General features: G+C 54.0%; 13 protein-coding genes across 13 annotated transcripts; 6 read left to right on the forward strand and 7 right to left on the reverse strand.

Moving 5' to 3' along the window:
- Positions 1-280: 280 nt before the first annotated feature.
- On the forward strand, positions 281-1,849 carry G647_06225 (6-phosphogluconate dehydrogenase (decarboxylating); the record flags this gene model as incomplete). Its single annotated transcript, XM_008730547.1, has 1 exon — positions 281-1,849. One exon carries the CDS (start codon positions 281-283, stop codon positions 1,847-1,849), a length of 1,569 nt encoding a protein of 522 aa, XP_008728769.1.
- A 146-nt stretch (positions 1,850-1,995) lies between these two features.
- G647_06226 (uncharacterized protein) lies at positions 1,996-4,159 on the reverse strand (the record flags this gene model as incomplete). The annotated part of the gene is made up of 6 exons (XM_008730548.1): positions 1,996-2,399; positions 2,491-2,579; positions 2,770-3,136; positions 3,197-3,612; positions 3,717-3,886; positions 3,995-4,159. The coding sequence occupies 6 exons, from the start codon at positions 4,157-4,159 to the stop codon at positions 1,996-1,998; spliced, it is 1,611 nt and encodes a 536-aa protein (XP_008728770.1).
- Positions 4,160-4,594: 435 nt separating this feature from the next.
- Positions 4,595-6,955, reverse strand: G647_06227 (uncharacterized protein; the record flags this gene model as incomplete). The annotated part of the gene is made up of 1 exon (XM_008730549.1): positions 4,595-6,955. The coding sequence occupies one exon, from the start codon at positions 6,953-6,955 to the stop codon at positions 4,595-4,597; it is 2,361 nt and encodes a 786-aa protein (XP_008728771.1).
- A 998-nt stretch (positions 6,956-7,953) lies between these two features.
- On the forward strand, positions 7,954-8,409 carry G647_06228 (uncharacterized protein; the record flags this gene model as incomplete). Its single annotated transcript, XM_008730550.1, has 1 exon — positions 7,954-8,409. The coding sequence occupies one exon, from the start codon at positions 7,954-7,956 to the stop codon at positions 8,407-8,409; it is 456 nt and encodes a 151-aa protein (XP_008728772.1).
- A 1,003-nt stretch (positions 8,410-9,412) lies between these two features.
- Positions 9,413-10,352, forward strand: G647_06229 (uncharacterized protein; the record flags this gene model as incomplete). The annotated part of the gene is made up of 3 exons (XM_008730551.1): positions 9,413-9,452; positions 9,506-9,545; positions 9,746-10,352. 3 exons carry the CDS (start codon positions 9,413-9,415, stop codon positions 10,350-10,352), a joined length of 687 nt encoding a protein of 228 aa, XP_008728773.1.
- A 797-nt stretch (positions 10,353-11,149) lies between these two features.
- G647_06230 (uncharacterized protein) lies at positions 11,150-12,208 on the forward strand (the record flags this gene model as incomplete). The annotated part of the gene is made up of 1 exon (XM_008730552.1): positions 11,150-12,208. One exon carries the CDS (start codon positions 11,150-11,152, stop codon positions 12,206-12,208), a length of 1,059 nt encoding a protein of 352 aa, XP_008728774.1.
- Positions 12,209-12,967: 759 nt separating this feature from the next.
- Positions 12,968-13,267, reverse strand: G647_06231 (uncharacterized protein; the record flags this gene model as incomplete). The annotated part of the gene is made up of 1 exon (XM_008730553.1): positions 12,968-13,267. The coding sequence occupies one exon, from the start codon at positions 13,265-13,267 to the stop codon at positions 12,968-12,970; it is 300 nt and encodes a 99-aa protein (XP_008728775.1).
- A 274-nt stretch (positions 13,268-13,541) lies between these two features.
- G647_06232 (uncharacterized protein) lies at positions 13,542-13,640 on the reverse strand (the record flags this gene model as incomplete). Its single annotated transcript, XM_008730554.1, has 1 exon — positions 13,542-13,640. One exon carries the CDS (start codon positions 13,638-13,640, stop codon positions 13,542-13,544), a length of 99 nt encoding a protein of 32 aa, XP_008728776.1.
- A 1,554-nt stretch (positions 13,641-15,194) lies between these two features.
- On the forward strand, positions 15,195-16,477 carry G647_06233 (uncharacterized protein; the record flags this gene model as incomplete). The annotated part of the gene is made up of 2 exons (XM_008730555.1): positions 15,195-16,307; positions 16,376-16,477. The coding sequence occupies 2 exons, from the start codon at positions 15,195-15,197 to the stop codon at positions 16,475-16,477; spliced, it is 1,215 nt and encodes a 404-aa protein (XP_008728777.1).
- Positions 16,478-16,604: 127 nt separating this feature from the next.
- Positions 16,605-19,072, reverse strand: G647_06234 (uncharacterized protein; the record flags this gene model as incomplete). The annotated part of the gene is made up of 3 exons (XM_008730556.1): positions 16,605-18,033; positions 18,081-18,706; positions 18,755-19,072. The coding sequence occupies 3 exons, from the start codon at positions 19,070-19,072 to the stop codon at positions 16,605-16,607; spliced, it is 2,373 nt and encodes a 790-aa protein (XP_008728778.1).
- Positions 19,073-20,194: 1,122 nt separating this feature from the next.
- G647_06235 (uncharacterized protein) lies at positions 20,195-21,565 on the forward strand (the record flags this gene model as incomplete). Its single annotated transcript, XM_008730557.1, has 1 exon — positions 20,195-21,565. The coding sequence occupies one exon, from the start codon at positions 20,195-20,197 to the stop codon at positions 21,563-21,565; it is 1,371 nt and encodes a 456-aa protein (XP_008728779.1).
- Positions 21,566-22,027: 462 nt separating this feature from the next.
- On the reverse strand, positions 22,028-22,820 carry G647_06236 (uncharacterized protein; the record flags this gene model as incomplete). The annotated part of the gene is made up of 2 exons (XM_008730558.1): positions 22,028-22,629; positions 22,688-22,820. 2 exons carry the CDS (start codon positions 22,818-22,820, stop codon positions 22,028-22,030), a joined length of 735 nt encoding a protein of 244 aa, XP_008728780.1.
- A 1,272-nt stretch (positions 22,821-24,092) lies between these two features.
- G647_06237 (uncharacterized protein) lies at positions 24,093-26,024 on the reverse strand (the record flags this gene model as incomplete). The annotated part of the gene is made up of 6 exons (XM_008730559.1): positions 24,093-24,262; positions 24,323-24,610; positions 24,666-24,808; positions 24,866-25,493; positions 25,573-25,819; positions 25,869-26,024. 6 exons carry the CDS (start codon positions 26,022-26,024, stop codon positions 24,093-24,095), a joined length of 1,632 nt encoding a protein of 543 aa, XP_008728781.1.
- Between the last annotated feature and the right edge of the window lie 977 nt (positions 26,025-27,001).

Consider the following 27,001-nt stretch of genomic DNA (forward strand, 5'->3'; position numbering starts at 1 on the left):
ATGATGAAATGAATACACGATCAGCGCATCAGTCTATCTACAGTCCATTGTACAGGGCAAGCACGACGGAAGGCAATCTTCCTTCCAGACCTCGGTGTTGAAGGAATCAATCCCTTCTTTGTCTTTGACTTCACTGACCTTCACCTTCACCTTCGATTCCACCTCAACTTCAATTCGGACCACTGGACAAGCGAGTGAAGCAGCCGACAGCTTACGTTTGCACCTGACTACCTACGTTCCTCCTTCTCTTACAGACAGGCCGACTGGCCATAACATCACCATGGCTCCCAACGACGAATCACCCGTCAAACGCATCGGCATTGTAGGCGCCGGCTCTATGGGCAGCATGATGGCCCTGGGGATCGCAGAACTCGGCTTCGACATCTCCATCTGGGACATCTCGCCCGACAATGTGAAAGAGGCACTCTCCCGGAAACCCGAAGGGGGCAAAGATGGCAAGAATGGGAAAATCGACGGATACACCGACATTGCAGAATTCGTTGACAGCCTTTCCAGCGAGGAAGTGAAAGTCCTGATCTTCAGTATCACGCATGGCAATGCGGCCGACGAGGTCATTGCGAAGATGGGCAACCATTTAGGCAAAGGCTTCATCGTCCTCGATGGCGGAAACGAGCATTATCGCAACACGGAGAGGCGGCAGCACGAGCTGTCCGAAAAGGGCGTCGCGTGGATAGGCATGGGCGTCTCGGGAGGATATCAATCTGCGAGGCGAGGCCCGAGCATGTCCCCTGGTGGTGATAAGGCGGCTGTTCAAAAGGTGTTGCCTATCCTTGAAAAGTTCGCCGCAAAGGCATCCTCGCCGGAGGATACGAAACAATCTCCCTGCGTGGCCTATATCGGACCCGGTGGCTCGGGTCACTACGTCAAGATGATGCACAATGGGATCGAAAATGGCATGCTGTCCACGCTGTGCGAAGCGTGGGGAATCATGAAGTATTGTCTCGGCATGTCGAACGGAGAGATCGGCAAGGTTCTTGACCGCTGGAACTCGCAAGGGTCTCTTAGGTCGACGTTCTTGGTCCAGATCGGGGCGGAGATCTGTCAGAGGAAGAAGTCACCGAAAGGGGACGGGGAGGGAGAAGGGAGAGGAGAAGGCGGTTACGTCCTCGATGATGTTCTCGACAAGGTAGTGCAGGACGATGACAGCAGCGAAGGCACCGGCTTCTGGTCAGTCATGGAGGCGGCGTATCGTCGTGTGACTGCACCCACCATTGCAGCTGGTCAGTTCCTTCGCTATGCCAGTGGAGAGAGGGCAGAACGGCTAGAGGTGGCCAAGGAACTTCAGACGCCACCACCAAAGCAGGCGGAAGAAGGGCAAGACAAGGAAGCGTTTATCGAAGAGCTCCGGAAAGCCGTCTACGCATCCTTTGTGTGTTCCTTCTGCCAGGGCCTCGAACTGATCAGCAAAGCCTCTCGCGCCGAGGAATGGAATGTCGATCTCGCAACCTGCATCCGCATTTGGCGCGAGGGTTGCATCATCCAATCGAGCCAGATCGCCGACATGCTGGAGGCAGCGTTGGCGGCCAAGCAGGGAAAAGAAACATCGGATATCAAATTGTTGAAACCAGTCGCCCAGGCCCTGCAGGAAAACTATCCAGCCCTGAAGAAGGTTGTTCTCAAGGGGACAGAGTGGGATGCCATGATACCCAGTCTGTCGGCCTCGCTCGAGTACCTCAAATATGACGGAAGTACGGCCCTGCCCACGCAGTTCATGGAAGCTGAGATGGATTTCTTTGGAGCCCACGCGTACGATCGACCTCACGTCAAGGGTGAAGATCCTGGAAAGGCCAAGAAGGGGGCCCATCATTACGAGTGGAGACCTGCGTGAAGCTGGAGACGTACAGCGCTGTAGGCTTTGTCACTAATAGCGCTCCAAGCAATGTGAAGCGGGGACGAAAGCCGCTTCCACGGCGCAGGACAGCCATGGCACGAGTTCCATGGGTTCCATAGTTACCTCCTTACCTTGTCACCTCGTTATCTCGAGACGACACCATACCAAATCAACCCCATAGACCCGCCCAGCAAGATAGCCGCCGGCACGGGAAGCCTATACCAAGAGACACCGACATAACTCGTCGCCGTGACGACGACCCACCACGGATCCCTCCCCAGACTGGACCCGCTCGTGAACCTCTCGTCGATGTACCCGATCTCCCACAGCCGGTAGACGGCCGTGTAGATGAGTCCCACAGCGGCGGCGTTGACGCCGCGCAACCCGGCCCGCACCGACCGGCGCGTGCGCAGCGCCGTCCAGATCCCCATGGTGCCGTGCACGAGGATGAGGCCCGGGGCGAAGATGGCGATGAAGCTGACGAGGGCGCCGGTGAAGCTGGGGTACGATGCGTTGACGGCCGTCAGGGAGCCTAGGTATACTGCGACTACGCGCGGGGGGGAACGTCATTAATTGCGTTAGCTTTGTGTGTGTGTGTGCAACGCAAAGACTCTACACTACGCGTAGTATATACTTACAGTTGAAGTTTGGCCCAGGGAACGACTGGATCAGGGCGAGGCCGAGGAGGAAGTCGCGGGGCGAGACCCATCCTTCGGCGACGATGTATCTGGGTGGAAGGGCAGGTTAGTAGTATTCTTTCTAATTTTATCAATATCAATGAGTCATGAGTCCACCAGTTGGTTCGACTTGTCGACCGACCAGATGAGTCGTGATTGTGTTCAAGAGACAAGAGGTGACGTGACCATCATCATTCGTTGTGTGGATGCGTGTATTACTGTATGGAATACTGTACTCACTGGCGAAGAAGAGGGATCACCACAGGCCCGCCGCCGAAAATGATCGTCCCGGCAAGGTAGAGGTTCGAAAAGAGGCTGAACAGTAAAGGTCTGTCTTTGATGACGCCGCGCACGACCATGACGGTGACGAAGCTGAGGAGGAAGCCTGCGATTAAAAGCGACCCGAATTTCCAGGATACTTTGAGTTCTCGGTCTCGGGGGATGATTCTTGCCTCTGAAGGGCCGGCCACCATGTTGCTTCGGCCCTCGTCGGTCGGATCGCGGTGTTGTGAGTCCTCTGCACGCTGCTTTGGCGCCGTAGAAACTCTGGGCTGGGAAGAGGGCAGGGCGTGGATGACAGTGTCGGTGTCATTGTCGGTGGTATTGTCTGGTTCATGCTTCCGTCAGCCGAGCACGTCACCTCTGTGTCGATGACTTGGGGACTCACGTTCCGCGACTGTAGCCATGTCTGGTCGGTCGGTGCTTCTCATCTCAATGTCCTCCTGGCTTTGGGCCGCCGCCGTGGGTTGTCTTCCGCCGCTGACCAGTGCCGAAGTCCACCTGGTCAGATTGTGAAACCATCGAGAATCCCAGATGATGGTCACGGGTCCGGCCAAGAAGATCAACACGGGGAAATACCACAGCGCGTTGTAAAGCATGCCTGCAGTGGCGCCCAGAAACACCAGCCCCCGCGTCACCTGGTCGGTGATGGCCTTCTGCGACAACTGCACGGCCGCCAGGGCAATCACGCCGACCGTCGCCGCGTTGAGGCCAGAGAGCAGGGCATATGCCGGGGCCGGGAGGGTGTCTCCCACGTTGGAGATGCCGAGCGAGAGGGCGTACATTCCGACCGCGCCGGGGAGTCTAGCACGGCATGGCATGGCATGCCACGGTCAAACATGATGATCCAATCTCGGAGGCACAGCATAGCAGGAGATTCAGGACCGAAAAGGAAGGGTAGCACTCACGACCACAGCAGGAACGCCAGCAGCGCGGACAGGAAGCCATTCCGGTTCAGGTTGATGCAATACAGCATCTTGGTGCTCGCGGGGCCGGAAAGAGCCTGCGTCACGGCGAACAGCTCCTGGAACATCGGCTCCTCCAGCCATTGGTACTTCTCGACGAAGCGTTGGTGGAGCTGCTTGGTCACGACGCGAAGTCAGAACGTGGCGGGAAACCAATGTAGACGGGAGTGCTGCTGCCGTGGATGTCGCCAGTGCCAGATACAGTTGTACGAGACACTCACAATCTGAAAGTGAACGGGCGGGCCCCCGAAGCATATGAATCCCAGGAGGCCATTCTTCTGCAGTGTTTCCCATGCCTTGTCTTGGGTCTGGGGCCAGCGAGCTCGTAGACGCCGTTCAAGTGATCGTCGCGCACTCAGCACGTTTCGGACCAGCGAAGATAACATGTCAGAGGCGGTCAATTTTTGCTATGTCATTATTGCTTGCCGGACGGACTGGTAGTTGTATTTCTGAGTCTGAGCGCTGCGCACCGATCACGCCATTCGCTGGGGCTGTAAAGGGGACAAATCTGCCAATGCCGCGCTTGTACTGTATACCCGACGTGTACTGTACCTTTCTTAAAGCAGAAAATGCACACCAGGGACGACGCAATCATGGAGCTGGGATCCTCTTTTATTGGTCATATATACACAGTACTATACAATGCCGCGTGCCCCTGGCTTTCTTGCTGTACATGTCCCAAGAAATCCATCCTAGTCTTATGCATTCGTTATTTCAAGGGGGTATCTTCCATGCCAACGCCAGTACATGCCGCTAAAATGGACCAGACCTCGACCCGACAACGGTCGAAGTATACAAGCCATAGTACCTCCCACGCCAAACTATGCTTTGGCTTGCACCTGCAAATCCAAGGCCTCTCCCTCGTTGCTCACAATGACCTTGGCGCTATCTCCCATCTTCAACTCTCCTCGGATTATCCTGTCGGCGAGCTTCCTTCCGATTTCGTGCTGGATCAGCCTGTTTAGCGGCCGGGCACCATACCGAGGATCATAGCCCTTCTCGCAGAGCCAGTCTTTGACCTCGGGCGAGACGTCGAGTGTCATTCTGCGATCGTCCAAACGTCCCTGAAGTTCGCGGATTCGGATGTCCACAATGTCCCTCAACGCCGACCTGGACAATTTGTTGAAGATGATGAATTCGTCAATTCTGTTGAGGAACTCTGGCGGGTACGAGGCTTGGACGACTTCCATGACGGCCTTCTTTTGCTCAGGTGTCACAGACTCCACATCGGCACCACTGCCAATCAGAATCTCGGCGCCGAGATTGCTCGTCAATACAATGAGAGTGTTTCGGAAGTCCACCTTGTGGCCTTGCGCGTCAGTCAAGAAGCCTTCGTCCAGCACCTGCAGCAGTAGACTCGAGATGTCGCGATGTGCCTTTTCGAATTCGTCAAAGAGGAGAACGGCATACGGCTTTCGGCGAACGGCTTCTGTGAGCTGTCCTGCGTCTTCATAGCCAATGTAGCCAGCCGTCGCACCAATCAACCGGGAAACGGTGTGCTTCTCCTGAAATTCCGACATATCGAACCTGACCACGGCGGTTTCTGTGCTGAACAGGAAGTTGGCGATTTGTTTACAGAGCTCCGTCTTGCCGACACCGGTAGGTCCCAAGAACATAAAGCTGCCCAGGGGGCGGTTCTCCCCGTTGAGACCGGCCCGCTGCATTCGAACTGCATTGGCGACTGCAGTGAGAGCTTCATCTTGGCCCCGGACATGTTCTCGCAGCTTGTCTTCCATCTTGACCAGCTTCTCGACTTCACCCGCCATGAGCTTGGTCACCGGAATACCTGTGGTGCGACTCACGACGTTGGCAATGTCGTCGGCCGTAACTGAATCGTGGATGAGAGTCTCTCCATTCTTGGTGGTGGACATGACCTCCTCCCCTTCCTGAGGTAGCTGCGCTTCAAGTCTGGGGATGGTGGCGTATTGGAGTTCACCTGCGCGGCCAAAGTTTCCTTCTCGCCGGGCCTGCTCCAGCTCCTGTCGGGCCTTCTCGAGGTCTTCTTTCGTACGCTTGATAGCTTCAATCTCGGCCTTTTCACGATCCCATATCTCAGTTAGACGGGCGACTTCTTTTTTCTTCTCTGCCAGAGTCTCCTCCAGCTTTTGCCGCCGCTCTTTGGATGCGATATCGGTTTCCTTGCGCAAGGATTCAAGCTCGATCTGGATGGTCATGATTTCGCGGTCCAGGGTTTGAATGGCATCAGGCTTCGACTCTTGCTGTAGTCTCAGAGCGGATGCGGCTTCGTCGACTAGGTCAATGGCCTTGTCCGGCAGGAAGCGATCAGTTATGTAGCGGTTGCTGTATGTTGCAGCGGCCACAAGAGCTCCATCTGTGATGCGAACACCGTGATGAACCTCGTAGCGGTCTTTGATGCCGCGCAATATAGAGATTGTGTCTTGGACCGAAGGTTCGCCAACTTGAATGGGTTGGAAACGCCGTGCAAGTGCAACGTCTTTCTCGATCTGGCGGTATTCGTTCAGCGTCGTTGCGCCGCAGCATTGGAGTTCGCCGCGAGACAAAGCCGGCTTGAGTAGATTGCTGGCATCGATAGAGCCTTCAGCCTTGCCGAGGCCGAGCAGGGTATGCAGTTCATCAATGAAGAGAATCACACCACCCTGAGCATCTTGAACCTCTTTCAGGACTTTCTTCAACCTTTCTTCAAAGTCACCTCTGAATTTGGCTCCGGCTATCAGCTGGCCTAGGTCTAGAGCAATAACCCTCTTGTTCTTGATACTCTCAGGTACATCCCCCCTGACTATTCTTTGTGCGAGTCCTTCGAGAATGGCGGTTTTGCCTGTCCCTGCGGCACCGATCAGAACCGGGTTGTTCTTAGTTCTGCGGGACAGGATTTGAATCGTTCGGTGAATCTCAGCGTCTCTTCCGATGACAGGGTCGAGTTTGCCATCTTTTGCCCGGGCTGTGAGATCAACTCCATACTCTTCCAAAGCAGGCTTTTCAGGCTCGCCTCCCATGTTCATGCGGTGAGTTCCTCCCGGAGGATGAGGCCGTCCATTGGCATATGTCCGTATGAAAGATGATGCCGGTAGTATCGAGCGAGGAGCTGCAACAGCCCTCACAACGGAGGTTGCCAGAGGTGTGGCTCTCGGTTGCTGCAATGAAGGCAAAGCTATTCGGGAAGGTCGTGCTCGTCGCACGAGCGACGCTCTTGCGGCGTTCATGATGCTTCGGTTGCTGAGTCGCAAATGCTACGCGACTGGAGAGGTGTTATCGGTGATCAAGAATAGAGTTAGACATGCTGGCAACAAGTCTGAAGATTTAATTGTGGATGAAGGTACTCCGTATTGCAAGTGGTTCGAGTCTTGCCGCATTTTCTGGAAGCCTCGAGCGACATCATGATCTGGATCGGGATTAGTCTCCTCGCGCCCCTGGCTGACTAGTCCCTTTACAGCTGCTTCAAGTGCCGCTTCTTCAACGCTAATGACAGTAGTGCGATTGTTTCTTCCCGCTGCCGTAAATGAAAGTATCACATTGAATACACAGTAAATACTGTGTCGACACCTTAGTAGGAGCCGCAGAGTTCTGGAGCAGCAGAGCGGCCACTTGACAAGCTCCGCGTTCGGTGCATAGCCACATAGCCCGGCAATATCCAGAGTACCCCGATACTGATCCTTGGTTTGGTGTGCTCCTGGACTTCAGAGCATTCCAGTAAGTTGTTTCCTCCCTCGGTCTTGGGTTGTGGCTCCTGCCCACATAGTCATGTTCAGGCTGCTTCAGGAGAATCATCGACTCCTTTAACTAGTGCCTGTACCATGTCATCGCCAGCAGACGGTTCCGCTTTCACGTGTCTGAGTGATATTGTCCTCGCCTAATGTTGACCCGTACTTATCAAATAGTCTTGCCATTGAATGTCTGGAAGGCCTTGTTTTCGTCGAAGACAAGACAGAGCCATTGCGAGAATCACTCGTCTCGGCAAAGATATGCTAGGGCTGCTTTCAGCGATGCGTCAGGCAATGCCCTCAGGTGTCCATCTCTCTCTCATGTGCCCCTTGGAACTTCTCGTCTTTCCCCCACCTGCGCCTGAGCTCTCTCATCTTCCTTTCACCCGTGCGCGATATCTCAATAGTCACAGAACACCGTGGCCACCACCGATGCTGACCCCACCGGCGATGTCGTCGTCGAGATCGACAAAGAACGGATCCGAGTCTCCTCCAAAGTCATGTCTCTGGCGTCTCCAATTTTCAAAGTAATGTTCATTTCAGGCTTCAAGGAGAGCTTGACATCTCGAGGGACCGCCAGTGAGTCGTTGAGCATCTCGCTGCCAGACGACGATCCTGCCGTGTTTGTCTACCTCAGCAAAGTGGTCCACTTCCAAGACCCCAAGCTTCCAAATAACGTCGACATTGTGTTCGTCGAGAATCTCGCTGTCTGGTACGATAAGTATCAGTGTACAGCTCCTATCGCTAGCTGCGTCCAAGCTCCGCTGGAGAAGCTCGCTGTCTCTGCATCGGTTGATGACCTCCACAAGGTACTTCTTGTTGCCTGTCTTCTTGATGCGCCACATCTATTCTCGAGCACCTCCTGGAAGATACTGGTCGCCCAAGAGGAACCATTCCTGGCGGCTCCCGAGACCATGAATCACCCACGGATCCCCGTGTACCTGCTCAGTGAGTGACGTTCAACATGGTCAGGTACACACTCCTAACACCCATATTTGCAGCAGCCCTAAACACGAGGCGCAACGAGATTCTACACTCCCTCGAGAAAACATTGTTGTCACCACTCTCCGTTTTAGCTCATTCGACTTGTAAGACTGCAGAGGCACGGGCGGGTGCTTATCATTCGACGCTCTATGCACATGGTGGATCCCCGCTCGCATCGACCTTCCAAGATACAAGCTGTTTGGGAATCGTGAAGAGTCGCGAAAAAAAATCTCCTGAGGTCGCCTAGTGACATGGGCTGTGGAAGAGTGCAATGCAACGACTGTTCGATAGGGCAAATTGGCATCTATGTGCTTACAGCTGAGGGGGAACCTGACACTTGAGCTCGGCCTCTGTCTAGGTTGTGTCATAAGCGGCTGGTGATCGAGACTTGAAGGCCGATGCCGACACAGACACGAATAAGGCCGACGACCCTAACATGCAACCTTTTGACGCTGGGGAGGCGCATGACACGACGCCGGAGCACAAATCAAGCTCATGGTTTTCCCATCGGTTATCTCAAGGAGAGAATCGCGCACTTGCCGAGCGAAAGAGACCGGCTGAACTAGAAAACGTCAGTAGCATACTTGGACTAGGCGCTCTGTGTGCTGCATGAGAGCCAGGGCGGGGTGTGCGGCTGAACTACCCATGAAATCAACACAAATTGTATCTTGAAAATTGGAGACCTTTGGGACCAGCACAATTGATGGGATGCCATATAGCATGATTTTGCAACCATTGTGGCTTCAATGATGACGACGAGTGAGAACGAGCGGTGCAGGTATAAAGGAGTGACTGTCGTGCTGTGGCTGTTTCGTCCCGCCACAGACTGGACCCACTCTGTAGGCTTGGCATGACTTGCAAGGGCATCTTTTTCTTTTCCATTTCAGATTGACCAGAACGATTTCCACTAACACACCTCACTGGAATTGCCTGCTTGTCTACGCATTCGCTCATAGTATTTAGATCTCTTTCAAGATGGGTTTCACCGACTTCGTCTCCGACAGCGGCCTCACAAGTATGTTTGGTCGAATATCAGCCCCTCCACAGACTGGCACTGACTCAATCTAGTCCTCAACAACTGGCTCCAAACCCGCTCATACATCTCTGGGTACGTGGCTCCTTGTCAAGAGATTCCGCTCCATTTGTCTTTAGGATGAGAACAAATTGGTCCGTGTTGATGAGGTGGCTTAAGACACCACCGAATGACTACTTCCAATCGCAAGCAATTGCACCTCTGACCCGAAAGAGAGACTACTAGTTATCGCAGTCAACTTCCTCCTGACCTTTCCGCTAACAGTCTCTCTACAGATACTCCCCATCTCAAGCCGATGTCGTCAGTTTCAAGGCCTTGAAGGAGCAACCTGCGGTTGAGAAATATCCCCATGCCTACCGCTGGTACAACCATGTCAAGTCCTACGACGCCGACTTCTCCACCCTGCCAGGCGACCCTTCGAAGCCCTTCACCACCTACGGCCCAGAAGAAGTTGCTGTAACACACAACCCCAAGGATGCGCCCGAGGCTGAGGATGACGACGAGGTCGATCTCTTCGGCTCTGACGAGGAGGAGGAAGACGCCGAGGTCGTCGCCGAGCGAGAGAAGAGATTGGCGGAGTACAAGAAGAAGAAGGAAGGCAAGACGAAGCCCGCCGCCAAATCCATTGTCACCTTGGATGTCAAGCCTTGGGACGACGAGACGAACATGGACGAGCTGGTCGCCAACGTGTTGAAGATCGAGATGGATGGTCTCGTCTGGGGCGCCAACAAGCTTGTCCCTGTCGGGTTCGGTATCAAGAAGATGCAGGTCAACTTGGTCGTCGAAGACGAGAAGGTGTCTCTGGACGAGTTGCAGCAACTGATCGAGGAGGATGAGGACCATGTCCAGTCCACCGACGTCGTGGCCATGCAGAAGTTGTGAGCAAGGCGATGTTGGGCAGCCCTGCGTCAGATGATGACGGCATGACTCTGGCCTCTGTCATACAGTCTCCAGGTCAAACCATTTAGAACCTGTCTAGGGGGACTTGAGCCTTGCCTTGCGTGGCTGCTTAAGCACCAAGGACAAGACTCGTGGACTTCTAGGAGATTGGCACTGCTGTTCTGCTCGCTCACGATAGACGAAAAATGAAGATGACTGATGAAGAACTTCAGTACACCGTACCGTGCAATGGTGAGCTCTTCCAGACTGGGTAGCAGCGTTCGTGACAGCCTTGTTTGAGTATGGTGTCTACCATCCTGCAAGGCGTTATCAAACATCTGAGACATTTGCTGGCTCATGATTTGTTGAAGTTTGTTAGATCCGGACTTGCGCATCAGCCACGTACTTCATTTGTAGCAACTCGTCGTCCTCGATAACCGTCAGAAGACGGCAGGATAGCTATAAAAAGAGCATGCGAGTCTGGGTGCGTAGAACGCACAAGCAAAGTGGGTACGTCGTAATTGCAACGACGATCGTTCTTACCATCGTAAGCTTCTCTACATAACATGGAGGAATAACATCTCTGGCCTCTTCTGAAAACTCCTTCACTTGACAAACACGAACCTGCTACTGCTTCGATCTCCGAAAGAAGTGAAACTCAAGAACAGCCTGTCTGTAAAATTACTACTTTCAAGACGGACGGGGACTGCGCGAACAATAGCGACAGAACATTCCATTCCTGATATTTCCTTTCCTCCCCTCTGCGATAGAACTCTGCCTTGACGACGACAATCTCCACCATGGCTACGACCAAATTGAAGATCGAGCCACCACTGCTCAACTCTGCCTGCCCATGGGCCACGACTCTCGAAGACATCAAAGCCCTCTATGACAGTCCCTTCACCGGTGCGGTAACAATCCGTACATCTCTGCTCGAAGGCTTCAGCCACGACGACTCAATCCATCAATACACCTTCTTTACTCCAGGCAAGACCATTCCCAGCGATGCTCCAAAGGGCGAAGAATCAAAGCCTCCCTCCTCGACTTCAAATTCTGCAGAACCAGTCTCGACCCTCAACACCTTAGGATACTCGCCGCTCACGCTTTCTGAATATCTCGGCATAATCAACGAAATTGTCGGCCAACGCCACCTCGGCACTGACACACCAACCAAGAAACCCTTTATTCTCTCCGTGACAGGCACTGCGGATGAGATAGCCATGGCCTACGCGCTCGTAGCAAACGCCGCCGAGATGGACGAAGACCTCCGCCTCGCTATGGAAGTCAACCTTTCATGCCCGAATATTGCGTCCGCACCACCCCCAGCATACGACAAGAAAGAACTCGACGAGTACTTGGAAGCCATTTCCGACTCGAAATCGACATATCGCGGACGCATGACAACACCGGAATCCACCCCAAAGGTCGGCCTGAAGCTGCCTCCATATACTTACTCTGGCCAATTCGACATGGTCGTCGACTCACTCCGGAAAGCAAAGTCTTCAGAGCCTGGCGAAGGTAGCGTGATCGACTTTATCACCTGCACCAACACGCTGGGCCACAGTCTTCTGCTGAACGCATCGCTCGAACCAGTGCTGAACAGTGAATCTGGTAGTGGACTTGGCGGATTGGCAGGAGCGGCCCTTCACCCGTTGGCACTGGGAAACGTGGCCACGTTTCGAAAACTGCTTGACAAGGACCCTATGACGAAGGATATCATGATTATTGGTGTCGGCGGCGTCGAGGACAAAGAGGGTGCGGAGCGGATGAGGAAGGTCGGGGCGGAAGCGGTGGCCTGTGCCTCAGCGCTAGGCCGATATGGAGTGTCCGTCTTCGAAAAAATCACCGAGGGGAACTGAGGGACCCATGACGACCGAGAACAAGCCGGCCAGTCATGCCGACCCGTCAAGATGGGATCGAGAGCAACGAATGGCTGCATGACCGGAAAGGGGTTTCGGGTCTCCAGCAGACCGCATGGATCGCCAGCCAGGCATCAAACATACATTATCGAGGGCGAAAGGAGAGCCATTCCAGAAGAGTCACGACAATGCACGTAGACGACGGGCAATAAACAGTCTCCACGTCCGAACGACCCACCATCCAAGCTGCAGTTGAGAAGACTAGACGGCCAGACAGACAGACAGTCAGTCAGTCAATTTCAAATCATAAATTAGACATGTTCTATATAGTTGCACGGGAGCCCAGGCAGGACGCACGATGTCCTCGTGCAGTCCACGTATGGAAGCAGATCTCGAACGAATTGAACAAACATGATGTGTTGTGCATTCTGTGCATTCTGTGCTCTGCAGCTCTGCAAGATCCGCTGGCATGACACTTTGGCCCCATTGCCAGTATGCACGCCATATGATATGACATGCCCGTACGCGTAGTATCCAAGAGAGTCGCATCTCTGTGAGTCTCCGAGTCTCCGAGTCTCACCCACTTCTGTCCCTCTGGCCTTCATCAATGACCGTTTCGTCCATCTTCACCTCCACCTGCACTTCTATCTCCAGGGCAGATCTCCCTCTCCCTCTCCCATCTGCAGTTCATGCTGCGCTTCAGTAATTTCCAAGCTCGTTTCCCCAATGTGATCTCGTCATGCACAAGGTCAGATCCACCTACAAAGGAATGTAATCGTCCTGGAGACTGAACGAGCCGGCAACACTCGCGGCCTCCATGTCTTCATCGTCCATCGTGGCAGAGTGGACTACGCCCGCTTTTTCGTCAGTCATCGCTTTGACCACCACGCCCGTCTCCGCAACAGTCATGTTCGTGTTAGCCGTGACATTGTCCCTTTGACGGCAAACCCGGGCGCCGGAAGACGCAATCATTCGATCACGCTCCTCATCTGCAGTGGGAGGGTCCACAATAGTGGATGCTGCGCAAGCCATACTGTCAACAGTCGCTGGCGTGTGCATCTTCCAATTAGGATTGGCAACATGCGCCAACTGACACCAGAGATTGACGCAGCTTCCGAACACGGCATAGAAATAGCATTGGCGCACGTGACGGTACCCACATGTTGCTCCTTTCTCACAGTATCCTCCAAAAGCGAAGTCATAACACAGTTCTGCGTTAGCTCTCACGCCATCAGGATGCCAGTATAAGCAATCAGCACGGGCGCATGCTCCATTCAGAAAGGGGATGCACGTTGGAATGTTCTTTGAGGTCGCAGCATGGCTGAATGGGCAGTCACCGAGCCGGGAACATCGGACGCCCTGCAACAGCGAAAGACACAATGCAACTTTGGTGGGATCGTGAAGGTAACGGCATTGGATGCCCTTGGGGCATTGTCCTAGGTGGTTGTAATTAGCGGTCTCCTCGGTCATCAAATCAATCCAGAGGGGGCAAGCAATATTACCACCAGTGGAGTTGTACGCGTGACACATCTTCATTTTTGCTTGGGGCCTGTCGTCGGATTAGTACTGCGCGATCCACAAAGTCATCAAGATGGCTTCTCCGATGGTTCTACAAACCCAGGTCTGACTGTGACATGCTGCTGCCGAGGTCCCCGCGGTGGTACCAGGTGGGATGGCTGCTGTCGCCAAGGTCCCTGGGGCGGTTGCAGGCTGAACTGTGGCTCTTTGCGCGGTCCACGTGGTGGTTGCCGATGGGTTGATACGACAGGAGGAATGCGATCTCGCGTTTGAGCTTCTTGGACTTCTCGATGGAGTTGAAGACTTGGGGTCCACTGCACATTAGGTTTCTTCACAGCCGGCTCATCGATCTCACCATCAGAAAGGCCGTCGTCCGCCGGAAATGGACCGACGCATGGATCTGCATGACTTGAGAGTGCTCACATTGACCAGGGACAATGGACATACCTCTGGATAGCACAGAGAGATTGACTTCATCGCCTCCTGTTTCAATGATGCTGTCCGTTGGGAGACCAGCTGACATTTTGAGAGGTGAAGTTTGGCATACAGTAGGCTCGACTGCCTGGCTCTTTTCCGCGATCTCACCAGCGGCAAGGGTGTCTTGCTTTATGGGACTGGATGGTGGGGTTGAAGACGAAGACGGAAAAGATAGGGTTCCTGAAATCGAGCTCTCTGCTACCACCTTTGCAGTTCCCACACCTGCGCTGCTCTCAGAATGAGTAGACAATGAGACCGGTGATGGAGATTGAACAGTGGCCTCTTCCTCTTCCCTGGGCTTCCCGACCACGTTCCAATTTACCATCCGTCCTTGAGGCCATTTGAAAGCTTCCTGGAGAGCAGTTGATGCTTTGTGTCGGATTGCTGCTAGCAGTGACGGCTGTGGGTATGGAGCAACAGTCTGAGAATTCTGTCCGTCTCTGTGTCGCTTAACTGAAGATGACTGATGTCCTGATAGACCACGTTTGTCCTGTGATTGATCAGTCCCATGTGCGCGCTGGTGGTCGCCATGGCGATTTGGATCTGAAAGGCATTAGTCCCGCGCATGAAGGGGGTCGTCTTAATAACAATTCAGACCTTTGAGCCCTTTCATCTTTTCCATCTTGCCGGCAGTAATTCTTGAGGTATTCATGGAACGCCAAGATGACCAACCGAACGACAAGTTGTGGGTGGAGATGAATGAGGGAAGAATGAAAATAAAGTGAAATAAACTGTCTTCGAGTGAGGCTGAAGGCTTGAAAGCGCAAGGCAGGGAGCATTAATGCGAGGCTGCGCTTGCCTCTATCTGGGTAGCGCTGAATTAGGCGGGAATGTTGGCCGATTGGCTCATTCTACATGCGTCTGGGCGGAAATTTGGAGCTCGACACAGTCAATTGATCTGTGCAATCGCTCAGTCGGCGGGTGTTGAGAAGACAATGGTCTTCTGTCTTCAGAGCTCAACTTGAATTCCTCCTTCTCACGGCTGCACAAGATGCTGCAGCCACGAATACCGCTTCGCTCGCTGTGCAACAACTGTCATTATCGCGCTCCTGCATTACGGCGTTCCTATGCACAGGCCATCGACACCCTGCACCCAAGCACTTCGGTCGCAGATTCTCCTCCAGAAGACCTGCCGTTGGCCCAAGCCGACAATCGGAATGCACTCTCAAAGTTCGATGTGAGGCTACGCCGGTATACCCCTCGAACACCTGGCATTCGTCATTTAATCCGCCCCTTGAACGAGCACATATGGAAAGGTCGACCTCATTTCCCTCTCACGTTTCCAAAGAAGGGCCATGGAAAAGGTGGTCGAAACCACACGGGCCATGTTGTGGTGAGGCATCGAGGAGGCGGCCATAAGAGGAGGATACGCATTGTCGACTTCGCAAGGAATGCTGGCGGTAAACATCTGGTCGAGAGAATAGAGCACGATCCAGGTCGCACTGCTCACATCGCGTTGGTGAAGAGCTTGCAGACAGGGGAGAAGAGCTACATCCTCGCAGCTGAAGGTCTACGAGCGGGCGACACGGTTGAGAGCTACAGGTCAGGACTACCACAGGAGTTGATCGATGAGATGGGCGGCCACATAGACCAGGGAGTCCTGGCGTCCAAGACTGCGCACAGAGGCAATTGTCTACAACTGGGCATGATTCCTGTTGGCACGCCCATCTTCAACATCACTCCATCAAAAGGCGAGATCGGGAAGATATGCCGGAGCGCAGGCACGCATGGTATCGTTGTCGGGAAAGGAGAAGACACGGTACAGAAGGAAATGATCAAGATCTTTGGCGACGTCCGAAACTTCGATCTGTCGACCTTGACCATGGACCAGCTGAGGAAGTTCGAAAAGGCCGCCAATTATGTTACGGTCAAGCTCTCCAGCGGCGAGGTTCGACTGATCGACAAGGACGCCGTCGCGACTATTGGCGTCGCAAGCAATGTCAATTTCAAGTACACCTCGCTTGGTAAAGCCGGTCGGTCGAGGTGGCTGAATATTCGACCCACTGTTCGTGGTCTGGCGATGAATGCATCAGATCATCCTCACGGTGGTGGTCGAGGTAAATCCAAGGGTAATCGCATTCCCATGAGTCCTTGGGGCATTCCGGTAAGTTCTCTTGGCCAACACCCTACTTCTATCTTTTTATATCGCTGGAAGCTGACTCATTCCACCAGGCTAAATCGGGATACAAGACGAGGGACAAGCACAAGATCAACCCCTTGGTTGTTACGCAGCGTCCCAGGAACCAAGGTCGCCGGAGAAGAGGTTACGCGTAGACATAGAAGCCAGCTTGTACCAATACCTACTTCCCTCGCCTCGAGGTTCGGGGTGTATGTTTTGCCTACCCTCGCCAGTGGCCCTTTTTCTTTCAAGTCGAGTCACCAATGAGGGATCCAGCTCAGTCTACCAAGAAACGGAGTCCCAGAGCCAAGTCTGTCCCACAGAGTTCATCATGCTGAAATCATCGGTCTGTAGACCATCGCTGCTTCCACCAGCCGGATAAAGATAGGCCTGGTTCGCATTATACTCTCCTTCGTCTTTTGGCATTGATGCATCAACGTCCGGGGCCACCACCTCCGGGAACATGGCTTGCTGCACAATCGACAGCCCGTTGTTGAAATCCAGGTTCTCCAGCCCGGAGAAGTCGAAGGTGTCCATTAGCGAGGGCCCCGCGTCCATCATCCCTGCGAGCCCAAATTCCTCTTTCAAGGGCTCAGACGCAGCAACGGCTTCCTCGGGCGCATTATCTGAGACTTGCAGCAGGTCATCTCTGGCGGGAACAGCTGGCAGTCGAGACGTCACGTCCGGCGTATCCTCTGTATTCCTGTCTCTGTCTCTGTCTGTGTCTCCGTCTCTGTGCCCATCCCTGTCTCTATCTCTGCTTCTTGCACGATCGGTCGAGGTAGAAGGCTGATTTTGCGCCATTTCCGACTCCGCAAGCATGGCCTTGATCTCCTTCTCGCCGACGAGACGGACGAGATCTTTCAGGATTTTCGTCGTCTGTGCAGAGAGTGGGGCCTTGCCCGACAGGAAGCGTGACAAGGACATGATCCGCGCGACGGCCTGCTTGGCCGTCTGCGCCTCGGAGGATAAAGGCCGCGAGAGAGCGACCACGCACAGGACCATGCCGGCCGTGAAGAGATTGATGCCGAGGAAGGCCGCGGCGTGGCTGTCCCGCGCAGAGACCAAACATTGATTATACTGGCCGAGCTTGGACGATCGGATTGCCGACTCCCAGCATTTGTCACGGCTTGCGAGCAGGATCTGGTGGACGTGCTGCGACGATAGCTGGATGCTATTAGTGATATTGCTCTGGTCGGGCGAATACGCGAGGCGATCGGGGTCAGAGAGGTCTGCATGGGTCTTGTAATTGCGTAGGTCTTGGGACAGCAGTGGGCGGTGGAGCAGGATTTGGACGTTGTCGTAGGCGATCTGCAGGGCGAGGGCTTGGAGCATGAAAGGCCGCGTCCTCGGCGTGACTTTCTCGGCGGGGTTTCGAAAGAGGTCTTCGAGCTTCAATTCCGGTGGAAGCGCGCTGAAGAAGTCGGACAGCTCTTTATCGATGCGGTAGACCTTGAAGGCCAGCTCTGATACGCTGCGACTCCGGTGGAAGTACAAGTCGCCTATGATGGGTGAGGAGATCTGGTACAGCTTGATCTTGAACTTGAAGTATGAGAACGCCGTGACGGGCTCGACGGTGCCGTCTGGCGTTGTCGCGCTCGACCGAAAGAAGGGATGTTGAACCGTGGTGTCGCCGACGTTCTGTGGTATTCTGACGTCGATCTCGGCCATGGGGATGCCACAGGGGCGCCCAAATATCGTGGCCGCGAATCTGGAATGGGATTAGCAGAAGTTTAACATGGCATATAGTTTGCTCACCGATCAAAGACGAAGAGGGCCCAGAAGACACGCCTCCGCTCTTCTTTCGCAATCTCCGATACTCCTCTCCAGGTTGACTCTCGGTGTAGCAAAAGAAGTTGAGCACACCTCAATCCAGCACCGAGAATGACAAATGCCAGGTTCGGCCGGCCATGATACACATACCACGAGGCCAGGAGGCAGCACACTTGCACCGACTCCAGCTCGGCTGTGTCGTACAGCGAAGGCAGGCTGTTTTCGATTTTCTTCAGCGAGAGTGCTCGGAATGTCTTCAACTGAAATGTCGGAAATTTCTGCAGGACCTCCTCGTCCGGCGCATAGTGCGCACCAATGGACAGAACCAGCAATATGAATATCACCTCATTCGAGCGGCACCGCGGAAAGCTCCTGGAGACCATGAGTTTCTCGTATTTCGAGCGAAATGTCGGTTCATGAAACAGCATTATGAACCAATGGACCACATCTATGTAGATATTCAAGAAGTAGTCAGCGACTCTCTTCGAAGGGAGTTCGAGGCCCAACAGCTGCTCCACGGTGATCAGATCCCCCTGGGCGTGACCGATGCCGCCAGGAAGAGCGGAAGTGGAACTTTCAAGAATCGTTTCGGGGCTGAAGTTGTCGATAATCTAGAGCAGCTGTTAACCACCAAAAGTCCACGTCATGGAAAGCCCTACCTCCTGCGTCAATCCTGCCGACGAGATCCTCTGGTTGAAGGCTTCGGGGTCTGTTGCCGAAAGCCGGTCGAAGCTGACCGGTGCCTTGATCCTCTGCGGTGTACTCGTTCGCCGATCAGGCGTATCGGTGCTCTCTTGGTCTTCGGCATGGCTGAAACGGGACTGGGGGGAGTGATTCTCGATATGAAGGGCCGATGGAGGTATAGGTTCGCTTCGGTTCCCGCTGCCATCATTCTCTGCCACTGGCGAATGTAACCTTGGAATCTTGTTGCGCCTGCTTGCACAAAAGGATTTCTCAGCTCTAAATCCGAGGATCATTGCGTAAACTAAACGAACCTTTCCCGTGTCTCCGAAATGCATGGAACTTCGGACCTCAGACATAACGAACAAGGTCGTTCTTGATCGCACTGGCCGCCCACATATGTGAGGACTTAGACCACATGGGATGAGGCTGGCAATACCTTGAGCTTCTGCCTTCTACATCTTTGGCAGGCAGACCGGACTCGCGAGCGACGCTTTGGTTTTGCGTCGGACGATAGCTGAGCCCAGTCGGCTTCGGTTTCCATCCCTAGCTCCCAACGGTACCGATTGGTTGCTGGTGTAAGGTTGGTGAAATACCTTGCAAGCCTTTGGTGAGCTTTTCTATTTCGATTCCACCAGAGGAGATCGTTGCAGCTGCACCGCCATTGCAGCGGGACCGTGAGTACTGGTTGGATTAATACATGCTACGCATTCCAGAATTCTCGAGTCGCCGGATCTACACAATGTGGGATCTACTCTGTTACTCGTACTGGTATGAAGCGGGCATCCCGGCCGCGTTGTCGATAAACGAAGCCACAAGAAGCCGCTAACTCAAATTAGTCAGCTTCGTGGATACGAATTGCCCGTCCCGACCGAGAATCTCTGCTCCGGCTTTCCAATGAAAAGACGGTGTCCTCCAAATGAGGGAAACTTGTTCCGAGGCGTGGCTCAGCCGCGCGAGGCTTCCACTTCGGCGCACCAGTGACTTTCACAAAAGGAGGGATACCCCAGGGCTTTTTCATCCATAAGAATGCGCATTTCGCATCAATATCGAAATTTAGTTGCACAACGATCGGTGGGCATGGAGGAATATCGTAGGTATCAGAAGAGTCGGTATTGCTTGTTATATCGCACTGATCGCCCGTGTCTCTTGTCACGTTCGACTGTGTAGTGTCAGGCTGCGTCGAAGTGAGGGTCAAATCATCACCATTGTCCATCCCCAGCCTCGCGATCGACTCGACGAGGCCGAACTCGGTAAACCTTCCCTCCACGAAACCCCACATCCAAAAAAGTTTCGAAACATTCAAGAGAACGGCGGCGACGACAACCACGAGCGGGAACTATATTGGTGGCACTTTTACCGTCGAGAATCTTGTCTGACCGAGTTCTAAAGAGCCTTTCAATTAACCTGTAGCCAGGATGGCGAAGACAAAGACGAAAAACCACACCCAGCAGCAAAAGGATATCCTCCGCTCCACCTCCGCTGCGCTTGTGAAGTCCCCGCCGAAGAAGTCGCAAAAGTCAATTGAAGACCTCCTGACCGAAGCCGCCGAACTACTCGAACAGTCACAACCCGAACTCGCTCTGCCGCTTGCAGAGGAGGCGCTCCAACGGCTCGAAGCGGACCGCCGTCGACAAAAGCCCTCGTCGCAGGAAGGAGACGAGACTGACATCGAAGAGCTCCTCTCCCTGGCTGCTCAGGGACAACCTACGCTACCTACCGCCTTAGTCCTCACCGCTGAAATACATGTGGCACTCGGAGATGTTGACCCCGCACGAAGGAACTTCACCCGAGCAACACAGATGGACAAGGACGGGGCACTAATATCGGCGGAACCATGGCTCTGGCTCGCCCAGCTCTGCGAAGAAGGCGGAAGGGAGAGTATCCGGTACTTTGAACAGGCCTGCGAAGTGCTGAGGAACGAGATCGACGTGCTTGAGGAGGCGGTCAGCGGGGACGGCGAGACAGGCGCCAGGAAGGTGCTCGACGAGAAGAAGGCGAAGCTGGCGGACGCCCTGTGCGCCATGGCCGAGGTGTACATGACCGACCTGTCGTGGGAGGCCGATGCCGAAGCGAGGTGCGAAGCGCTGGTCACAGACGCGGTGGCTGTGTGTCCTGAAGACATGGCCGCGGGGGTGCTGCAGACGCTGGCGAGCGTGCGCATAAGCCAGGGACGAATCGACGAGGCCAGAACAGCGTTGAAGAGAAGTCTAGAGATCTGGCACAAAGAGACCGGCCCTCCGTCGTCCGAGGATATGGCCAAAGACGCTACACAAAGTGACGACGGCACAGACCAAGACGCTCGACAACCCGACTTTGCGACGCGAGTGTCGCTTACCCGCCTGCTCATGGAAGTCGAACTCGAACCGCTTGCGCTTTCGGTATTGGATGGCCTCGTTCGCGAAGATGATCAGAGTGTGGAGTGCTGGTATCTGGGCGGGTGGTGCCATGTCCTCATTTCTCAAAAGGCTGGAATCACGTCCGAGGAGAAATCGAAAGCCCAACAGACGGCGAGAACGTGGTTGGAGAACTGCTTGAGATTGTACCGTGTTCTGAGCTATGACGACGAGAGGCTACAAGACCACGCTGTCGAATTGGTTGACGGTTTGAAGAAAGCGCTCGGAGCAGAAGGTGAAATGGACGAAGACGAGGATGACGCCTGGGAAGATGTAGATGAACAGGACGGCGACCAAGATGACGATGGTGATGTCGAGCTCGAAATCGAGGACGAGGATGTGACAGGGCCTGGTGCCACCAAAACTGGTGATGGTGATGTGGAAATGACATAGGCTTCGCCCCTGTTGTGAAGTGGGTGTTCGCAAACGGTTTGTCCGACGGTGCTGCAGCGGTACTGGACAGAAAGCAAACAGCCTGTTTCATTTCTCCCGGCCAGCGAAAAGACGCAGACAGCCATGCTTCTAGAACTAGACATTATAAAAAGCTATGGATCCCCCGAAATCCACTTAATTGTCCCTCCGCCTCTGCTTATAGCTCATCGCATTTAGCTCGATTGCGCCATGCATACACGCCTGACCCACCCCCGGTAATGGAGGGTTGCGAAAGACCTTCCACGACGAGGAAGGTCCCCGTGTATGAAGGAAGTAGCGAACACGCAACCATCGCAAGGAGAGCAGCGCGGGAAACATATCTGAAGGTCTGCAGCTGCCGGCGACCAGACCACCTATATTACTGTGGAGCCAACGTAAAAATCTCCCCTACAGCGTCCTTGGCATCCCTCCCCGTGCCGTGTATCACTTTTCCAAGGCCTCGGCGCAATCATCGCAGCTGGTATCATAACTCGCCTGGGCCAACGAAATCGTCAAGTCATCGTAGTTGTACAGCAGGTAAGCGGATCTCAGGAAGGTCTCGCCAAAGACGTAGAACCCTTCGTTGTCCGGATCTGGGATGAAGCCCAGGAAGCATACGTCGTCGGGGAGGGCATCGTTTTCAATAACCACTTGCTCCCACGGTACCGAGATCGTCACGCGGCCGGAGGGGCCGTCGAATGTGTAATCTAGCCCACCGTCGACCGTCTTGTAGTCGCACGAGACAACGTAGAGGTCATAGTCCTCGTAGGCGAGCTCGGCGTCCAGTGCCGTGGCTAGGATGTTGAACTGCCGTCTGGGAAGATACGTGTATGTGCTGCCGGTGTCGAGGAGGACCGTGTACGACTGGGTTGGCAGGTCGTAGGTATCGTCGCCGACGGTGATTTCGATGACCGGTCCCTCGATGTTCAACTCGGCGGCGCCTCTGGGTGATGGATAGACGATGGGGAATGGCGTGAGCTCGTCGATCCACTTGGTTTTGTCGTAGCCGCCGAAGATTATGACGCCTTCGTCTTTATCGGTCGATGCTGGAGGCGTGGTAAGCGGACACAGGTCTGCAAAGGGGGAAAAACTAGCCAAGCTTACCTGCCTCGTTGAAGAAGACGCTATACGCCCGTGATCCGATAAGACCCTGCTCGTACAGAGTATCGATATAGCCCTCATACTTGATCCCGCTCTGATATAAGCTGGCGACGTTCTTGGACAGCCCGATCCCCATGATGCCTCCGGGAGGGGCACCCTCGTTTGCATCGGTGGTCACACCGAGGAAGGCGTTTACGCCAACACCACCGGTCCTGATTACATCGGTGTAATAGTAACCGAGGACGCCAGAGTTCGGGGTTCCATAAGTGATGTTGAATAAACCCAGATCAGGGCGTTCCCTTGCGGTGGAGGAGTCGGCCGGGTCGTCTACTGCGCATTAGGGACTGTTCCTGGCCGGAACGAAGGGCCAAAAGCCGGCGTACAGTATATATCAGTACAGTCAGGGCATGAGGCCCTCGCAGCTGGGCTGTAGGCCCATATGTCACTGCTCCCGGTGTCTAAAACCAAGCTCAACGGTTGGGGCGGCGTGCCGACTGTGACCTCGACATAGTACGACGCGACAGTCAAAGGCAGAAGCTCCGAATCAAAGGCTTGTCGCTTGAGCCTTGCCGGGCTGTGTGACAACTTCCGCGTAAATGGAAGCGTGATGATGGATTTGGCCGGATCCTGCACTTGAGGAGAAGGTAAGGCTGAAGCTACACCCAATAGAAGGGTGAAAAGGAGCAGGGCAGGCCACATATTGATAATCGGCAAGGGGGATGTTCTAGGAGTGACCGACTGACAGCCACAGGTGAGAGCTCTTTGCGCTATATAGACCTACCATCTTCTCGACCTGGGTTCGAGGCAATGTGAGGCACCCATCAGAACCAACAGCACCTCAGCCGGGGCGTCGAAGCGGACGACGACAGTTCGGGCCAACCAGTTGTCGTTCTAACTGCATTGGCATTACGTAGGCACACATATTATGCAGAAGCACTCAGCCGCAACTCGTGTTGGTAGGCTGCCGGCTCTGCACGCCTCGTTGGAGTCGTACAGAGTAAGGCAGAAACTCGAGTGCCAAGTCTCAAGACTCGGCGCTGAGCGGGCGAGGACACTGGATACCAAAAGGCAAGAGGAATGTAGCCGAAAGATTCCAAGATCTGTACCGACTGAAGGGCATTATATGTGTCTGCAGCAATTGAGATCGATGTATGAAGACGAGGATCTGCTTGACTGGAGCAAGAGGAAGCGCACAAGGCGGACAGGTGAAAGACAGCTGCCTTGAGAAAGATGTAAGAGGAAGGCGGGGCGACGTCTGCGTGTCACCCACGTGCCCGGCAAGCCGGGCGTCGAGCTTGGCGCTCTTGGCAACGCTTCACTAGATTTTGACTAGTGCATCGCCCGCCTTCCGTGCCGCTGTGTCGCACAATCGCATTCAGGCTATCAGCTCGCTCACTCACTCACTCACTCACTCACTCACTTTAAACCGGCAACCATCTTTACTAGCAAGTACAAGGGTAACCTCCTGTTTCTCGGTACCCAGAGCGATCTTTGTGTCTCTAGGATCCAGCTCCAAAGTTTGGAATTTCTGAAGCACTCGCACCGTCACATACCCAGCCTCAAACAATGCAAACTCCTCTAGACGCACATCGGTCAGACTTGTGTGTGGGTCATAGCTCGCATCTCAAAAAGACTTACGTCCTAGGCAGAGCCGAGGCCCTCCACCAAACGGTAGATAGCCCCAACCGATGTTCTTGAGATCCACTGCATTTTCCACATCCGGGTCCCAACGATCAGGACGGAAAGAATGGGCATCTTCACCGTAAAGTCTCTTTAGTCGATGCATTGCATGGATAGAAAACCCAACAGCTTCGCCCTTCCGGACCATTATAGGCTCGGAGCCATCAGTGCCCCCGCCCCTTGGGATGGTGGTCGTCCTCAGCGCAGTTCGAGAGTTGATCGGCACAGAAGGGTAGAGTCGAAGTACTGCGGGGGGTCAGTCAGCATCATCCTCGCTCACCCACGGGCCAAGGCATGATACCCTCCCTCAGGACCAGATTGAGATATTTCATCTTTTTTAGGATCTTCCTGTCCGGCGAACTCGAGTTCTTCCCAACGCCTACCGTAGATTCGATCTCCGATCGGAGCTTAGCAAGGACGTCTGGGTGTTGCGCAAGAAGTCGACTGGCAGATGAGTTAGCAAGCAGAGCAGGAGGAACGTTGCAGCCGGTAGGAGTGTACAAAGTCCATGTCAAACAGCATGCTGTTGTATCTCTGCCGGCAAGCATAACATTTAAGAGTTGGTCTCGCAACACTCGGGGATCCCGCGTCTCTTCAATTAGAGCATCCAGAAAGCTATGGACACTGCCGGACTTGCCGTGCCCGGATGCGCGCGAGAGAGCCTCTTGTACTGCTTCGTCAATAAACTTGTGCACGGTCGAACAGTGCCTTCGAAACTGTTTGTCATCAACGGTCCAGTACAGATCTCCTCGACGGCCGCGTCGAAAGAGAAAGTCCTGCGAGACTCGAAATGCCTCTGCAAATTCGGCTTCGCGACTGCTGGCCCCATCTCGTGCCGACTTATCTTGTAGTGAGTTCATTGACGTGCCAAACAGCAGAAATGTAGTGGTGTCGAATGTAAACTGGAAAAACAGAGGCTGGAGGTCGACAAATTTCCCCGCCGGAATGCAGTTCAGCAAGTGCTCTGTGTGTTCTTCCACCTGCGTGAAGGTGTCTGGATGGTTGAGCGAGAACAAAGGCCGCAACATGGCGCGAGAGTGCTTCCACTGTGCAGAATCTTGTGTGAATATTCCATTCCCCAGAAGAGGTGCAAAAACCTCCCGACGGGCACCGAGGCTGTAATCTGTCACTGCGTGTTAGATACAGTACCGCATCCTGTGCTTGAGAAGCTCCTCCGCCGCCTAGCGAAAGCCTCAACACCTACCTACCGGAGAAATTGGTGTATAAGATGGACTCGACATTCTCTGGCTCAATGGTGTCGATGCTCCTGGAACCCAGAATTGTCTTCTCAAAGGTTGGGCCCGTTTCTTCGAAGATCCCGACGAACCACTGTAGGATCTGGTTGTCTTCAAACATGCGAAACGCTTCCACTATTATGTCGAATGCGAGGGGCCATCTGTAGCGGAGCAGACGCGGCTTGCCACAGCGTGTGCTCTGCTCGAAGCGGGCCTCGGCCTTTTCAACCATCAGCGACTAATGGCAGCTTCAATGTCGTGTAGCCTACACGCTTTGTACCCGCACGTTTTACCAGCAAGTAGAGCAGAAGAGCGATTGGGCCGGAAGCGAGGATCAAGTTTGAAAACGTAATGCGAAGTAGACTGGCAGTGACCTGTTCTTCTTGGGTACTACCGCCACCACCACTACTCGAGTGTAGCGACATAGCTGCGGTGTTGGACGTGCACTTGTCGGAGTTGCCTACTTAGCCAGGAGGTTTGGGTTTTGAACAAGCCCCGGTTGGCGAAGTGGACTGCTGGGCTTGGCCATTGGGGAATTAGCCTAGTATGGCGACGACATACCGGAATGCCCTTTGCAAACCGGCGGACATCGAACCACACTGCTCAATATCCGAAATCCCGCGGGAGTCGAGACGCGGTGGAAGGTCATCGGCAATGGTAGGATGTGGCACAGATGCAATCTCACAGCAAACCTAAGAGCGATGACTAGCAAGCCGCATTGCCTACGAGATCACCATTTCTGATTACACGGTATTTGACTACGCGCGATTGACCTTTCCAAATGTCTCCCTATGTGTCTCGGGCTTGATGCTGAACAAATCGTTGTTCACTTCGCCCACACCGTCTGCATCACCATACCCGCTTGCCAGAAATGTCTTGATAGTGTACCACATTTCAAGCCAGTCCTGGTCGTTAACCCTTGCTTGCTCTTTCAACTCCTTGGCCCCGCTTGCTACAGAAATCCAAAAACAACCTCAACCTCAGAGGAGCTGCTGGATTTGGAGGCCCTGTCAGGTGTAGTAAGGACAGCGACGCGTTTGAAGCAATCTTTCTGCCGGAGAAGTTCCCTAGAAGACGCTTCCCTGGGGGACCACTTGCAAAAATGAGAAGCACAGAGGTATACGACATCGTAGTTGAAAGTCAGAGTGTGAGCAGGAACCGAATGACTTCTGAATGGCAATGGTGACAGATGGAAGATCCAAACGCTGCGTAAGCAGCAGCCAGGTATTTGATTCCTTCATAACGACCATACTGCTGTTCTCACAGCAGCCACCGACGGCAGCTAGGTAGAAATATCGCTGGAAGGATTGATAATCCGTGCAAACAAGGAACCTCATCTGCTCCAGGCATCTAGGTGTTATATTGAAAACCGGGACTTCTTGGAGAAGACTCATTTTACAGC

Source organism: Cladophialophora carrionii (assembly GCF_000365165.1).
Source record: "Cladophialophora carrionii CBS 160.54 unplaced genomic scaffold supercont1.5, whole genome shotgun sequence".
NCBI lineage: Eukaryota > Fungi > Ascomycota > Eurotiomycetes > Chaetothyriales > Herpotrichiellaceae > Cladophialophora > Cladophialophora carrionii.